The sequence below is a fragment of the Phyllopteryx taeniolatus genome, chromosome 9, assembly GCF_024500385.1.
Source record: "Phyllopteryx taeniolatus isolate TA_2022b chromosome 9, UOR_Ptae_1.2, whole genome shotgun sequence".
Lineage (NCBI taxonomy): Eukaryota > Metazoa > Chordata > Actinopteri > Syngnathiformes > Syngnathidae > Phyllopteryx > Phyllopteryx taeniolatus.
In genome coordinates, this window is record NC_084510.1 from 23,897,713 (window position 1) to 23,913,140 (window position 15,428).

Here is a 15,428-nt window from a genome sequence, read left to right on the forward strand (position 1 = left end):
GGGGTGAAGCCATACACGGAAAACTTTACGAAAGTCAGCGGAAAAGCGCGCGCAATTTGGAGAGGCCGGCCCCGCGTTTGCTTGCGCGACTGTGTGCCTGATGGCACTTCTCGTGGGATGTATTCGTGAAAATACCACCCGTGGGACCGGCGAGTGGGATCATAAGCGGCGACGGTGGTGGTAAACCATTCCGATCACAGGGCAAAAGGACTTTCTTATTATCATTGAATGAACTCTTCATTATCACGCACATCATATGTAAAAAAAATTCGAAAAAATAAATACATGAGCAAAGTCCCCACACTTGAGTTCTGCTGTTTTGGTTAGCATCCAAGGTGTGAATAACAGCATCTACTAACTGAGGTTTTCCTTATCTGAAGCATCGATATCAAGCAACTACCAGAGGGACATAGTCCATTTAAGGAAATACGGTTTGATGGTTCGAATTACAGTATCGAAATTAAACAAAGAGGGTGGGTGGGGAGAACAGCATAAACTTGTTTAAACAATGAGTACTTTTAATTGAGAGACAATTTCACATAGTATCAAAGTACAGGAAATGAAAAATTGATTTAGGACACGTTAAATGTTTTCACCAACCCGTCTTCCTTGTAGAGCACACATCCACAGAAGGAATCCATTATGTAACAAAGTCACATTGGTGAAAGTTGGTTGGCCTTCCAAATCACAATGAGGAAGTTCCTTATAATGAATCACATTTCTTCCTTCTTAAAAATCAAATATACACAATGAAAATGAACTCTCACTATGGGTCAAACCACATCTCCATTTATAAAAACAGAAAAAAAGAACAAGTAATTATTGGTAGAATTCTGGGTGGTGCACCTCTTTCAGGACTGTTACGAGGCCTCACACCTGTCCACACCCTAATGTAAGTGAACAGACCATAACAAAAAAAAGTGAGACTAAAACTCTTGACAGATTAAAAAAAAAAACTAAACCAATGTCCATCATGTGAAAACAACATAGTATAACCATTTTCTTCATCTCTCTTCCTGTTCCCCTACTTTCTGTCATTTGATCTGGAACGACTGTGGAAAAAGAAAAAGCAAGAAATTTGATATTCAGTCAAAGGGCCACTGACAATCTAGTTTCATTTATCCAGCCAAAGGATTAAAGGTCATGTACCTCCTTGACCGAGAGAAGGACCTTGAAGGTTTGTGGTTCCTGTCCCGGGATAGGGAACGCTCCCTCCTCCTGTCTCTAGAGAAAGACCTGTGTGGTGGGAAGAGGAGGGAAAAAACAAACAAAAAAAATCCCTTGAACTCTACAAATACCACGCAAGGTAAACCTAACAACACTGTCAAACGCAACTTCAGAGGACCACCGCACAAACTTTACAAGTGGCGACTCTTCGCCGCACACCAAGCAATTGTGCGGCCCACCGCAACAGAAAAATTGCGACCCTATATCAGCTTTTGAGGTTCCACATACAGTATTATTGTACTGTAGTATTTTATGTATTGAACCACAAAAACATGGCACGATTGTCAAGGAAGAAGCCGATGGCCACAAAGTAAATAAATAAAAAGGAAACGAGAGAGAAGAGCGAATGTGGCAAATTTTCGGAGGCTGCTGGCAGTGATCGATCGCCCCATTCACTGGCTGGTAGTTCGGCGAGTCCGTTTACTGGCAATTCACATTTTAAATCTGAGCAAATCAAGCTGTCAGATTGGGCCGTGTCGCTCGGCGTGTGATGGGCCTACAATGTAACAAACACCTCATCTATAATATTCTGAAACTTAACCCTCTGGTGCATAGCACCACACCACTATACACCAGGGGGTTAAAAAGAACATGCACAATCAATGATTAAGTAGATGTTACATACCTGCTGCGGCTACGACTAAAGCTCCTCCTGCGTGGAGATCTGTGTGAGGAAAATGGGAAGATGTTAAGAACCTCAACTGACGCAGCCGTCGTCGTTAGACCTTTACACACAACTCATGTTAGTTTGTGGGCCCCCATCAGAACTGCACAAAATATATTGGTTTTGAAACTATATAAACCACTAGCATTGGGCGTATGCCAATAGACTCTTCAGAACGTCTCACCTACGCCACAGTACAGGGTCCATTCAAAAACTATGTTAGTTAAAAGCTGTGCAAATGAAGCAGAAGCCTCAAGATGAGCCGACTAACACCAACTGTCCCTATGTGAAGATGGAACGCTGCACTGTGGACTGGCACTTTTGTAGGATTAACGTCTTACTGGTCCACTGCATGTTCACCAAGACAATGTATGGAAATAGAAGTGAGTAGACAAGTTAACAGGCTTTGGGTACAAAATTTAGTTGATAACTATGCTCAAACTCCCATACATAACTTCTAATCAGAATCTCTGGACAAGTTCCAGATATTAGGTGGTGGACCATTCACCTTTGGAAACAAGAATTAGAGTAATGGGTGAGGGCATAATGACAAACTTAAATGTAAAAAAAAAAAGAAGAAACAAAAAAGAACAACCTTCGTAAACCAGCTGTCGCTTCACTTTTAAAACTTATCAGTGTACTGAATGAAGCAGGAAAACTTACTAGTATTTTTGGTTTTCAACAAGCTAGATATGACGAAAGGGAGGCAGACTGTCGGCCGGGTAGGAAGAATTGGCAGAATAGGCCTGGCCAGATGCTGCGAGGTGATAAGGCGGCAGGCAGGTGGGGGCTGGCTGCGGCTTTTTTCCTGCTTTAATTGGTTAGCCGAAGGCTGCCGCTGGTAGGTTGTCGACATTTGGAAACGCGAAACGCTGATTGGAATGTGAGGTGGGCCGCTGCCGTTTGGGTTAAGGTTGAAGGAGGAGGTGGTTGAGAAGAGCATGATGAGGAACCAATGGCCTGGTGCAACCTGACGACTGGCCATGCCTGGGTCATGTGACAGCACCAGTCAAGCTGATTGAGGCACGATGGTCAGCAGTCACATGATGCTGAAAGAGGACTAGTTGATTGACTCTGAGGGTGGTGAGAAGAGGCATGGTGGTGGCTCTGCAACGGGTTTCATTCTTATTAATATATATGAAAAATAAAAAGCATCCTCAAACAAAAAGGAAAAGCATCACATTTGGCACTCTTACCCCCTCCCATTTTTTAACAACTTTTGTCTTATGTCGTTCAGTAATTGTGGAAACCGACTGAGTCAATTGCACACTTGGTGCTGAAAGCTTAAAATCTATATTTAAACTAGAAAACGGTTAAGACCATGTAGTCCCTGCAAAGTGACTACTGATTTGCATTACGTAAAAATAAATTCAAAGTTACTAAAAATTATATAGGAACATTTAAACACCGAACCGTAAACAAACTGTTTAAGTCATCTAAATTAATGCCCCCGCCTCCCGTTGGAGAGTTAGCACTTTCCGATCAGTGCTTTGTTTTAAATGATGCTAAAAATCCCTAAATGTTGATTGGTAGAGGGGACGAAAACATGGACTTCACACAGTAGCAAATATCTTTCAATTCAGTGGAACATGCCCTAGTTTTTGTAAGACTTGGCTTCCGACCATTTTTGTTGTCACAAGTTTGTCCCAGTTTTCGTACATTCACTTGATTTCTTCAATAAAAGGCAACAGTGATGTTTAATGTTCATTCATCATTTCATTGGTGATTTACTTCATGTTTTTTTTATGATAGACTACAGTTAGTCTCCATAAAAGCTATTTTTTTTTTAATGACAATCAAGTTTCCGCTGTACTGGTAGCAAAAACTGCAACGCTATTTTCTCTATCTTTAGAGCAGCAAATGAAATTGAGATTGGAGCCAAGTAGAAAACCATACAGTATGGTCTAATCACTTTGCAGGGACTACAAAGTGTAACAATCTATTTGCAACCAAATAAGCCATTTAATTGTCCCAATAAAATTCTAGTGCCAATGACATTGATAGCATGAGCCTTACACATAGAACAAGGTAAGAATGCATAAAAAGACAACAACTAGCCCCAATTTGGAAACAATACTGCCAGGAAGTATTCCGTGAATGAAAGTGATGGCAGCAATTGCCGGGATTATATTACAAACGTAGACTATGGTCAACCAATGTCAAAAACATCTAGGTCACCTTCGCCTTGCCGGTGGACTACGCCGCCTGTAATCATCTCGGTCTCGGGGGCGCCTGCTCCACGATGGCGGTGCACCGCGGGTGCGGCTGCGTTTCTCCCCATTGGACAGCTCTACTCGCACACGGCAACCACACAGAGTTCTAGAGAAAACAGAAGACATAAGAGGTGACAATTAGTCCCCGCACTGTTTTTGTATCTCACATTCAGCTGCGCTCACGTCCTACCTCCCATCAAGCTCTCGCACGGCATCAGTAGCATCTCTGGGGTCTTCAAATTCTACAAAGGCAAAGCCTGGGGGGTTCCGCGCCACCCACACACTGCGGAGAGGCCCGTAGTAACTAAACGACCTTTCTAACTCGGTCTTGTTTCCATTGTTGCCCAGATTTCCAACATAGACCTTGCAGTCAAGTGGACATTCACGGTGCATGACTGGACCTGTAAATTGAAGAACAGGTTAAATATTTACAGGAAACAATCATTTTACTGGTTGGAGTAATGTGTTTGCAACAGTCTTAAAATACATTTGATATGAACATTACAGATACGACAAATTATTAAAAGTGGGAAATGTTCAATAAATAGCAACATCTGAATCTGTTATTAGTACAACAATGCATCGATTGGATAGTGCGCTGACGTTTAGCTTTTTCGATGTGAATTCCAAATTTATGTTTATATACATTGAAAACCGCATTTTAGAGCCTATTTATCGTCACATAATGGCATGTTCGGACCCGGTAAAGGGGGGGGGGGGCTTTGGGGCAAGCAAAAAAAAAAAAAAGGCCACGCTAGCCTTAGCTCAAAAGGCCATTGTTCCGAGTGTCTCCCAGCAAACAAATCATCCATGGGTAACATTCCAGCTAATTGTTAAACCACTTGGCGCTGCTCCATCGCAGCCATTATAATATACAACTTACATAAAACGGTATTGTTCCGTCCCTTCGAAGCTAACAGCTAGCTCGAGACAGCTAAAATGGCCGTCGCCTTTTTCAAGGCCTCAGCCTGCGGTCGCAGAAATCGAACAATGGATCACATGCTCACTAATTCACTCGAACAGTACACCACATGTTACTAGGCTAGAATCTTACTTACACAATAATACAAAAGATCCATACCTTATCAATGTTACTTAGGCGTTTGCTTGGGTCTGCACTTCTTCGAACGCGATGTACTTTCCCGCTGGTGTCGATGGAAAATGGAGTCTTTGTTCCTTCCTCCTGGTTCGGGTTCAGCTAGTCTCGAGAGGGCGGGGGCAAGCTGATGTTTCTCGCTCATAAAGAAAATGGAACTGAATCTTTACATACAACTCGACAAACCCAGCTGACTTAAATAGCCAGCATTATTGTTAAGTGTATTTAACATGTTTCGACACATCAATCCGTTTCATCTACAGACTCGAAGTCCAGATATAAACAAACAGGATACACGATAGGACGCTTGGATGTTTACTCTTTAAAAAAAAAAAAAAAAAAAAAAAAGGATTAAAACCACAGATCATAATTTTGAAACTAACCACATATTGATTCTTTACACAAATAATAAACTGATAACAAAACATGATGAAATTTAAATACATACTAAAAAATTGTGCTCGTAGCATTATGTGTGTAGTTTGTAGAAAACCACCCACTCATACTATGTTGACTTGAGGACAAATGTGCACATTTTAGACAATATCGCTTCTTATGACAACCCAGATAAGTGAAGATTATATGAAAAGTCCAAAATTATAAAGATGAAACTGTTCAAAAGTAAATATTGTTTTATGTGTTCAAAAGTGTAAGTATGAGTCTAACCCCCGGGGTCATCGATGTGGTGCTCGCAGGCCCCCCAAGGACCACAAGAGTAGTGGTCTGTTCTCCAAAATTGTTGGATAACTGATAATCGAAAATGTACTGTACATGTAAAATACAAGTTGCATATTGATATTTTGTTTTCTTATTATTTTGAGAAATCATTTACATGATCAGTGTCTATAAATACATTATTAACAATATGGTATCCTTCACACTAATCAGTATCCAAGAAGTAGCTCTGTTTCCAAAAAGTTGGTGACCCCTGCATTGTCTAACCTTTTCAAAATCTCAGACAAACTAATAGATTGCAGCACAACAGAGGTAGCAATTTGGGAAAATGGCATGTTTGAGCCTACAGCAGAACTGACAGCCAATCACAAGCGTGGACTTTAGGATGAGGAAGTGATATGGAAAAAAAAAATGTTCAAGCTTTTGTGGCCATTTTTCAACTATAACTAAAATTGTAATCGTGAATTTCCAAAAGCAATTTAAGTACACATTTTCTCCCAGTCACTTTAACATTATTCACAGTGTGATCATTTAATTCAGTGTTCCTTTCTCATACCACTAGTGGTATTCATACTACACCGAAAACCACCGCTGTAAACAATAGGATCTGGGTGGCAGAAAGTGGTTGGTTTTGTAACGATTTCCTACAAAAAAAAAAAGTAAAAATAAAAAAAATCAATGAATCAAGCAGAACCTGTGGGTGAGCATAAATCGAGTGTATGTCAGACTGGGAACCAGACCTCCATCAGGTTTGTGGAAGGTATTTTCCTCACAGGTATTTATGAAATCTTTAGTTGGGAAGGTGGGGGGTAATTTAGCAAAACAGCTAATATCAGCTCTAAATTTCACCATCAAAAGAGCACACATTTGCCATTAATCCAGTCAACAGAAAAGTCAATTAGCCAGCCCCTCAATGATCATGTGTCACTGTCTGAATTTCCTCCATGTCTATTTTTGAATCAACTTACCTGTTGAAATTTCAATTGAATGAAGTCATTTACTCGCGTAACATCTTTTCGACTGACACGTCACACATTAAAACTACGGTGGTTGAGAAGAAAGCTAAAATGATCATTTAAGCCATTGTTTTCTCAATCCCTCTGCCAAATTACAACGCAAGTCCAATGAAGTTGGGACGTTGTGTTAAACAGATAAAAACAGAATACAATGATTTGCAAATCATGTTCAACCTATATTAATTGAATACACTACAAAGACAAGATATTTAATGTTCAAACTGATAAACTTTATTGTTTTTAGGAAATAATCATTAATTTAGAATTTTGTGGCTGCAACACGTTCCAAAAAAGCTGGGACAGGGTCATGTTTACCACTGTGTTACATCACCTTTTCTTTCAACAACATTCAATAAACGTTTGGGAACTGAGGACACTAATTGTTGAAGCTTTGTAGGTGGAATTCTTTCCCATTCTTGCTTGATGTACAGCTTCAGCTGTTCAACAGTCCGGGGTCTCCATTGTCGTATTTGACGCTTCATAATGCGCCACACATTTTCAATGCGAGACAGGTCTGGCCTGCTGGCAGGCCCGTCTAGTACCCGTAGTCTTTTACTACGAAGCCACGTTGTTGTAATGTGCAGAATGTGGTTTGGCGTTGTCTTGCTGAAATAAGCAGGGGCGTCCATGAAAAAGACGTTGCTTGGATGGCAGCATGTGTTTCTCCAAAACCTGTATGTACCTTTCAGCATTAATGGTGCCTTCACAGATGTGTAAGTTATCCATGCCATTGGTGCTAACACAGCCCCATACCATCACAGATGCCTTCTTTTTAACGCGAAACGCTGATTGGAATGTGAGGTGGGCCGCTGCCGTTTGAGTTAAGGTTGAAGGAGGAGGTGGTTGAGAAGAGCATGATGAGGAACCAATGGCCTGGTGCAAACTGACGACTGGCCATGCCTGGGTCATGTGACAGCACAAGTCAAGCTGATTGAGGCACGATGGTCAGCAGTCACATGATGCTGAAAGAGGACTAGTTGATTGACTCTGAGGGTGGTGAGAAGAGGCATGGTGGTGGCTCTGCAACGGGTTTCATTCTTATTAATATATATGAAAAATAAAAGCATCCTCAAACAAACCTAATGTACCTAATGTTGTGACTAGGCAATGAATGTGCATATCAAAAGAAACAATAATCTGTAATGAACTTGCAAATTTCTTCCAGGACGAAGAAGAAGCAGTTTATTAAACCAAATGGGGAGTTGTTGAAATTACATGAAAATTTAAATGAAACTCTCCTGTCAGTTCATGCTGTTCATCTCTCCTTGTTGTTATTGCACAGGTCAGCCTGGATCTTCCTGTTGGCCTCCATCATGAGCTGGCAGGCTTTCTTGTGTTTTGGCCAGTGTTTCACCTGACATTCTCTATGAAAAGCAGCCGAGAGATCAACGGTCATTTTACATTTTGGTTACATCAAGGGACAACTATCATGTCGATGCCCTTACCTGTGACAGTACCACTCCCCTTGGCATCGAGAGCATCTCTTCGCAGCCTCTCTCCCGCAACAGCCACACTTTGGTTTCTCGGGGAGCAAATTCTCCAACATATCCAAATTGTACGTCTGAGCCAACCTGGTCCGAGACAACCATTATTGACGCTCATGCAAATGGAAGACTGTACTTTCTATGTCTTTGTCCTTAAGTCTGTTAATTTTTGTAGTAGTACCTCTGTGCCTGCAGCCTCAGGTCTTTTTCCGAGGCGTTAAACGTTTCTTTGACTTGATACTTGGCAATGGCCTTCCACTTATCGGTATTCTCCCTCATGATGTGGTTCCACATTTCAGGGATCTACAAGTGAAAAGAAGCAGAAGCAGAATACATGGTTTAAAATAGAAGGAAGTACTGCTTCAACATTAGGAATAAATAATCTAATGAGATCCAGTACAATAACTGTAAACCAGGAACACCTTAGATTGATTGTCCCAGCTGACGTTTGGCGAGAGAAAAGGGGTACATGCTGTACTGGTTGCCATAACTGACTTTTGCCGAAAAAAATGCAAGTAAGCAGGGGCCCGGTGGGGCGGGGGGAGGGGGGGTGAGGTGGACACACGACTAAGCGAGAGTTTCCACAAACAATGCATGAATGCTGTACACGCTGAACTTCAAATTGTACCACTCTAAGCGTACCTGCTCTAAAACAAGTTCCTTCTTCGGAGGTTCGGGGTCTGTAACTGCGAGATGAGCCAGGACGCGCTGGAGGTCAGCCAAGTTGGGAAGCTGGTCGATCAACACCTCAGTCAGGAAACTGCGCAGCTGTGAAACATAACAGGATGTACTGTAATGTAAAACCACTATCATCACCATAAAGACTACATCAGCTTAACACTAATAACCACATATGGAATGAAGAAGTTGATGGAGGTTAAGATCATATACTTGTATCATGAGCAGGAAGTGGATGAGAACGGTCATAATAGCAGAAAGGAAACCGTTCCCGCACGCACTATATAAACATTTGCAGTGGAATACATTTCAGTGTCGTGGAAATGTATTTCAGTAGTTCAATTCAGAAAGTAAAACTCATATTGTATATTTCCTGTACAAACAAGAGTGAATTATTTCATGATTTTTGTGATTATAATTTTGATAATTATAGCCTACAGCTCACGGAAATCCTAAATTCACATCTGAAGAGGAGTGCAATGACCGCTATATTGGAGAGATGAAGCAACCGCTTCACAGACGGGTGGCGCAGCATCGACAGCCGGCTTTTTCCGGTCCAGAATCCGCGGTTCATTTGCATCTCAAGAAGAATGGACATTCCTTCCAAGAGAAGTCATCTATGTCAAACTAGTTTTCATATATTTCAGTGCGTATTTTAATGTTGGTCATGATGGTCGTACATCCCAAAAACATGCATGGTAGGTTGATTAAAGACTCTAAATTGCCCTTAGGTGTGAATGTGTGTGCAAATGGTTGTTTGTTTCTATGTGCCCTGCGATTGGCCGGCGACCAGTTATGGGTGTACCCCGCCTCTCGCCCGAAGATAGCTGGGATAGGCTCCAGCACGCCCGCGAACCTTGTGAGGCTAAGGCGGTACAGAAAATGGATGGATGGGTGGATAAAGAATATATGCCTGCGAATATTGTTATATCATCGGTTTACAAGTGTTGCTGGACTGATTGTGTTCAAATATCCGTTTCTGTAAGGGCTATACCACAACGACATCGATGCAAGTTTTGTTAGCATGTTTAAAGTGTTATACATTGTTAGCTTTAATCTATCACTGCCATTGACGTTTATACAGGTCAAATATCCTTTGTAACTGGGACGGCAACATGTAATTCTCTTTGTTTTATGTTTAGTTTTACAGTACGTACAGTAAACAGCTTGAAGGAAACTTAATTAGCCTCTTTTTTGAAAAATTGTTTATTATCTGCCAAATTGCTTCTTCATGTGAAGTTCGCTACCGACGTCTAGCGCTCGTAACAAATTTTTTTGGCTTGCAACTCAAGGCAAAATTTCTGCTGAGCAACAGATGTTATCTGGAAAAACCTCTAAGTCGGGTCACTCATAAGTCACAGTACCATTGTATATCTTTCTACTCAAAATGCAGGCGGACTTAAGTGACCCCATGCATGTGTGGCCATTTACCAGCTCATGAAGGCATACTTTATATACAGCACTTCACCTTAAGAAGCTGACTCTTATTGAAACTGTTGAAGTCATATTTTCGTTGGCAGTCTTCTTTGAGGAGCAGATTGTGCAGCGAAATCCAGACCTGTCCGTCCAGTTTTGTCATCTTCAGGCGGTCTTCCGCTGGAATCTTCTGCCATTTGCCGTTGATGTGCTTCTCTATGCTGCCTGCATGGGGGGTCGAGAGGGAGCGAGAATATCAATGGGTAGACTGGAAGAGGAACGCTAAGGACACAGGTGTCGTGATGACGTTTACCTGCTGTGCAGCGACTCCACGGGCAGCACTCAATCAGGCGCACCAGTAAACAAGGCACGTTATGTGTGCAGAGCATTCGGTTAATGGCACTGATACTGTGAACAGAAAAGACTGGCTAGTAATGTTTTGTTAATGTTATCAAGGTTATGTATTCATCTGTGTGGTTTTATAGGTTTGTGTGCACCTTCTTAGCTACAGTTTTTGATTCAGCGGTATGGATTTATCTGTAAGGGCAGCATAGTGGGCTTGCAGTTCGCAGGTCGGTTTCACAGTTAAGAGTTTCTGGGTTCAAATCTCGGCGCTGGCCTTCCTGCGTGGAGTTTGCCTGTTCTCCCCATGCTAGGGTTGGTTCTCTCTCACATCCCCAAAACATGCACGTTAGGTTAACAAAGTTTCCAAATTATCAATAGGTGTGAATGTGAGAGTGAATGCTTATCTGTCTATATGTCTATGGCTGGCTGGTGACCAGTCCGGGGTGGACCACTCTCTGGCATAGGCAGAAAATTCATTGATTTATCAGTAGTGTCTATCATGGGTCGGTATTCTTTTAAGGGCTCATGTAAAATGAAATATTAATCATTTTGAATTAAATTTGTTAAAAATATGAAGAGTACTAAGTGTGATTGTGCAATTGATAATTAAAATTAAAAAGCTCACCCGTGATCCTAAAGTGGAGAAGCAGTATTGCACAGTATTCTAACAGTATTATACAGTACCTGTCAGTGTGGTCAGTGATGTAGCGCAGCACAGACAAAGCCTTCAAGGAAATGTTGAACTCCAGCTCCCCAGCTTGAATCTGTAACTCCTACAAATGAAACAGACACGACAGACTCATCATCACCTTGATCTCATAACTAGATGTCAACCCAACAAACACCCGTTTACCTCTTTAGAGGACAGAACCGCCTCGCCGGCTGCCTTTTGCATGTTGTGAGACACGTTGCCGTCCCTGCCGGCGTTGGCGGCCAGCAGGGTCAGCTTCCGATGGCAGTAATCCACCAAGTCGAGGATAGAGTCGTCGCTGGCATCGCACGAGTCCTACACGAAATGTCTTTCAGTTGTTTGTAAAAACAGAAGATATAGCGTACACACTCCTGTTCAAATGCCCGGTTTTTAAATGCAAGATGATCTAAATAAAATGAGACCGAGGTGAATTTATAAGCCCACTGCAACATCTGAACTTTATTTGGGGTTAATCAGAGGCCCTTTAAATGGTGCCAGGTGTGTAGTGAGTCCCGTTTAACATGAGTTTGAACTTGATTGGTTAATTCCGAACACAGCCATATCACCAGTTATAAGAGGGTGTGCACACTTGTGCAACCACATTATCTCAGGTTTTTAAATTTAACATCCCCTCTTAAAATATTTATTTTTCAAATGAGTTGTACAGGTTATAGGTCACATTAATGGTAGAGTAACTTTTTGAAATGATGCATCTTGGTCTTGGTTTTCTATCTCACAAAAAAAAAAAAGGGCATTTGAACAGCTGTGTGCAGACTTTTTATAGCCACTGTTTGCTGCAGGGGGATGATGACCAGGGCACTAACCTTGTGAAACATGACAGTTTCCAGCAAGTTGATGATGGTGGCTTCATGGTGGATCTTTGAAGAACATGGAAGAAGATATTTAAACATGTAAAAATCTTTCTTCTGCATTTAATAGTTGTCACCATTACGCAACAGAGCAGAACTCAGAGAACAAAACGTGCAGCTCATTCTGGACTGTTGAGCTATTACTGCTTTTCTAAATACCAATGCCATGCTTTTTCTGGCAAGAATATCAAAGGTGACATCATGCTAAAAAAAATGAAGTCATGGCAAAAGGTAGTGATGAGCATAATAATAGATTATTAAACTTTCTGTCGGTGGTGTGGAATTTAATATTGTGTCTTCAAGCAAATGAGGCAAAAAAGAAGTTTCTCCTTAACTAATCACGGGGCACATCAGCCATCCACAATCACCTTCATACCTATGGATTTATAATTTAAAGTCTTCAAGCATGGGGAGAACATGCAAAGAAGAGCTTAAGATTCAAACCCAGAACTTCTCAACTTTGTCGCAGATGCCGTAACCACTTCCTCACCGTGCTGCCCCCGGCGCCGCAAGTTTAATTACTGTAGTTTTGAAAAGTCAGTCGAGCAGCTGAACAGTTACACTGCTTTCACTTCATTCCAGTTGAAACGGAATCAACAGTGGGGTCTATCAGTTGCTGCTATTGTCGTGCACTTCCTTTTGCCTCAATTGCTTCAAAACGTTACTGATGACGCCTTATTGCATGTTCTTAGAATCGCTTGAAGAATCAGTCGCTATTTCACATTTTATGATGAAATTGTATGACTATGCACTCACCACCATGTAAAGAGGAAACGTGTTCTTTGGCGTGAAGTCCTGTAGTTGGCATAAGATGGGGAATATTTTTTGCTTCCACACTTCAGTCAGGATCATTTCATGCACCAGAACTGAGATCTGCAAAGGAGGAAAGATAGACCTGGATTTAAAAAAAAAAAAATAATAATAATAATAATCTTTTTCAGCTAGAGTGGTGCCTTTAGATAGTTTCATTTGCTCCGTGACCACGTTTGTAACTCAAAACACTCGTATCGCAAATCAACTTTTCCTATTGAAATGAATGGAGATCCCTTTAGAACTAAATACATTTAAAAAGAATGAAACATTTTTTGATCACACTTTCTCCTTCATTTGTGCTGCTCATTCTGGTGTACACACTATGGCTAGCTGGGGGCAGTATAAGACAGACATACTGATATACTGTACCGGAGGCTCAGTTCCTCTCTTGAATTCTCAGTGCGGCAGTAATATTAGTTGTTCTTCGCAGAGGATAAAGAATATATGCTTGTGTGTATTGTTATATGATCTGTCTACATGTGCTTCAGCACTGTTTGTGTTCAGATATCCGTTGCTTCAAGTGTAACAACACTGCCACACAGATGCTAAATGTTAGCTGTGTGCCTATGGAATTTCCCACCGTATGTTAGCATTCAGGTACCGGTTTTGTTTTTATCTTTAGGTTGACAGGAACCTTAGCCGAGAGTGATTCAAAAATAAATAAAATAAAAGCTCCAAGCAGCGATGAACACGCCCTCGCATTCTTGTTCTCATGGCAAATCCTCAAAGTGAAACTTTGGCGCCACGACCCACCCACATTAGACAGCGTAGGTAAAGACTTTTTGCAATTTAGTATCGTCTGTCAATCTTGTATACCGGCTTCCCATTGGGATTCATTTGGACAAATTCCCCATTTGGTAGGAGTTTGTCAAAGTACGCGACCTGGAATTGTTTGAAACGGAAACAGCCAGCTCCTGTCATGTGTCCTTGAGACTTCTATCATGCGTCCCCCCCCCCCCCATCATGCCCTCAGCCAGCCTATTTTCCATGGCGTTCACTAACATGCTCCTTGTCACTAAGAAATTCCTATGAGCTGCTGTGATCAGCATCCTTTCTTAGCATTGACAAAGAATTCTTAAGGGAGTTTTGATGATGACTGTGTCACCTTTCCATGAGACACCAGCATCTCCTTGATGTACTCATCCAGTGTGGCAGAAGCACTCAGTATTGCTTGCATGTTGAGCTTCTCAATGTGCTCATGCTGTCTGAACCACCTGGAAAGGTCAAAAGATTTAAAATGCCATTTTTATTGGTCACTTCAGTTGTTTTGGAAGCATTTTAAATACGATTTTACCATATGATATACCTAAATATATTAAATATAACCCAATGGTTCTCATACTGTGTGGTCCAGTGGCATACTGTATCTAGTTCAGGAAAAAGGATACATTTCTCAAATTCCAACTTGTTTAGTTGTCGATACTTGACTTGACTTGGGAGGGGATGCTATGAAAAATTCCTCCTTGGACCAAATAAGTTTGAGAACCTGAATTGTAGCCACTTTCCTCGCTAGTTAACGCATAGCTTGTGGATTCGACGCTAATTTACCTCGTCGAGCCCACGTCTTTGAGGGCAAATATCTCCAAACTTTCAACGAACGCCTCTGCCTCCACTGGCAACAGCACCGAGCCCTCCATTTGTTGCTGATAACCTGTCGAGTGGAAAAAGTCACAATTGTTTTGGTCAGTCGGTCATCCAAGCGCGGTTTCGTCGGTCGTCATGGCGGCAGCTCTGTACGCCCAGAGCGCAGTACCTCTGTGTCGTCACTAAGAGGCGCCCCATCATAAAGATGCAGAATACCAAGATCACGGGACACTTCATTAGGTACACTTGCACAATCCAATCCGAGCCAACTCAAGAGCTGACGCAAAATACCTCAAATACTTTTGACCGAGGTATTCATTTACATTGCAGTTTGCACTGATACAACAACACTGCATCAGTGCATCATACTGAGTGATGTTTTGTTACTTTGCTCAGTTCTTGTAGTGAATAATCCACGTAAACGCGTCACAAATCGTCACTATCCAACAATCATCTCAATTTTTTTTTAAACATTTACCCTCGCCCACTAAGAAATCCGTGTTTGTGTTTTGCTTATTTTTTTTAAAGCACATTGAGAATTTGTTTGTTTGTTAAATTTGAAAACAACAAAAATACTTCTTTGTTTTGCATTTTTAGTTTTTTTCTTATGCAGAAAACTTTTAAAGGACATTTTGAATTCTTGTTTTTTTTCTAGCA

At 41.4% G+C, this 15,428-nt stretch overlaps 2 protein-coding genes across 2 annotated transcripts; both read right to left on the reverse strand.

Annotated features, from left to right (window-relative positions):
• Nucleotides 1-497: 497 nt before the first annotated feature.
• Nucleotides 498-5,439, reverse strand: srsf3b (serine and arginine rich splicing factor 3b). Its single transcript, XM_061784251.1, has 6 exons — nt 5,186-5,439; nt 4,295-4,505; nt 4,070-4,210; nt 1,853-1,891; nt 1,150-1,236; nt 498-1,052 (listed from the first exon to the last, which is right to left on the reverse strand). Exons 2-6 carry the CDS (start codon nt 4,495-4,497, stop codon nt 1,025-1,027), a joined length of 498 nt encoding a protein of 165 aa, XP_061640235.1. The 5' UTR covers nt 4,498-4,505; nt 5,186-5,439; the 3' UTR covers nt 498-1,024.
• A 2,595-nt stretch (nt 5,440-8,034) lies between these two features.
• On the reverse strand, nt 8,035-15,339 carry zmynd10 (zinc finger, MYND-type containing 10). The gene is made up of 12 exons (XM_061784377.1): nt 14,736-15,339; nt 14,293-14,401; nt 13,131-13,247; nt 12,330-12,383; nt 11,668-11,820; nt 11,499-11,587; nt 10,783-10,877; nt 10,522-10,694; nt 9,018-9,143; nt 8,557-8,678; nt 8,337-8,462; nt 8,035-8,255 (listed from the first exon to the last, which is right to left on the reverse strand). Exons 1-12 carry the CDS (start codon nt 14,822-14,824, stop codon nt 8,147-8,149), a joined length of 1,362 nt encoding a protein of 453 aa, XP_061640361.1. The 5' UTR covers nt 14,825-15,339; the 3' UTR covers nt 8,035-8,146.
• Nucleotides 15,340-15,428: the final 89 nt, after the last annotated feature.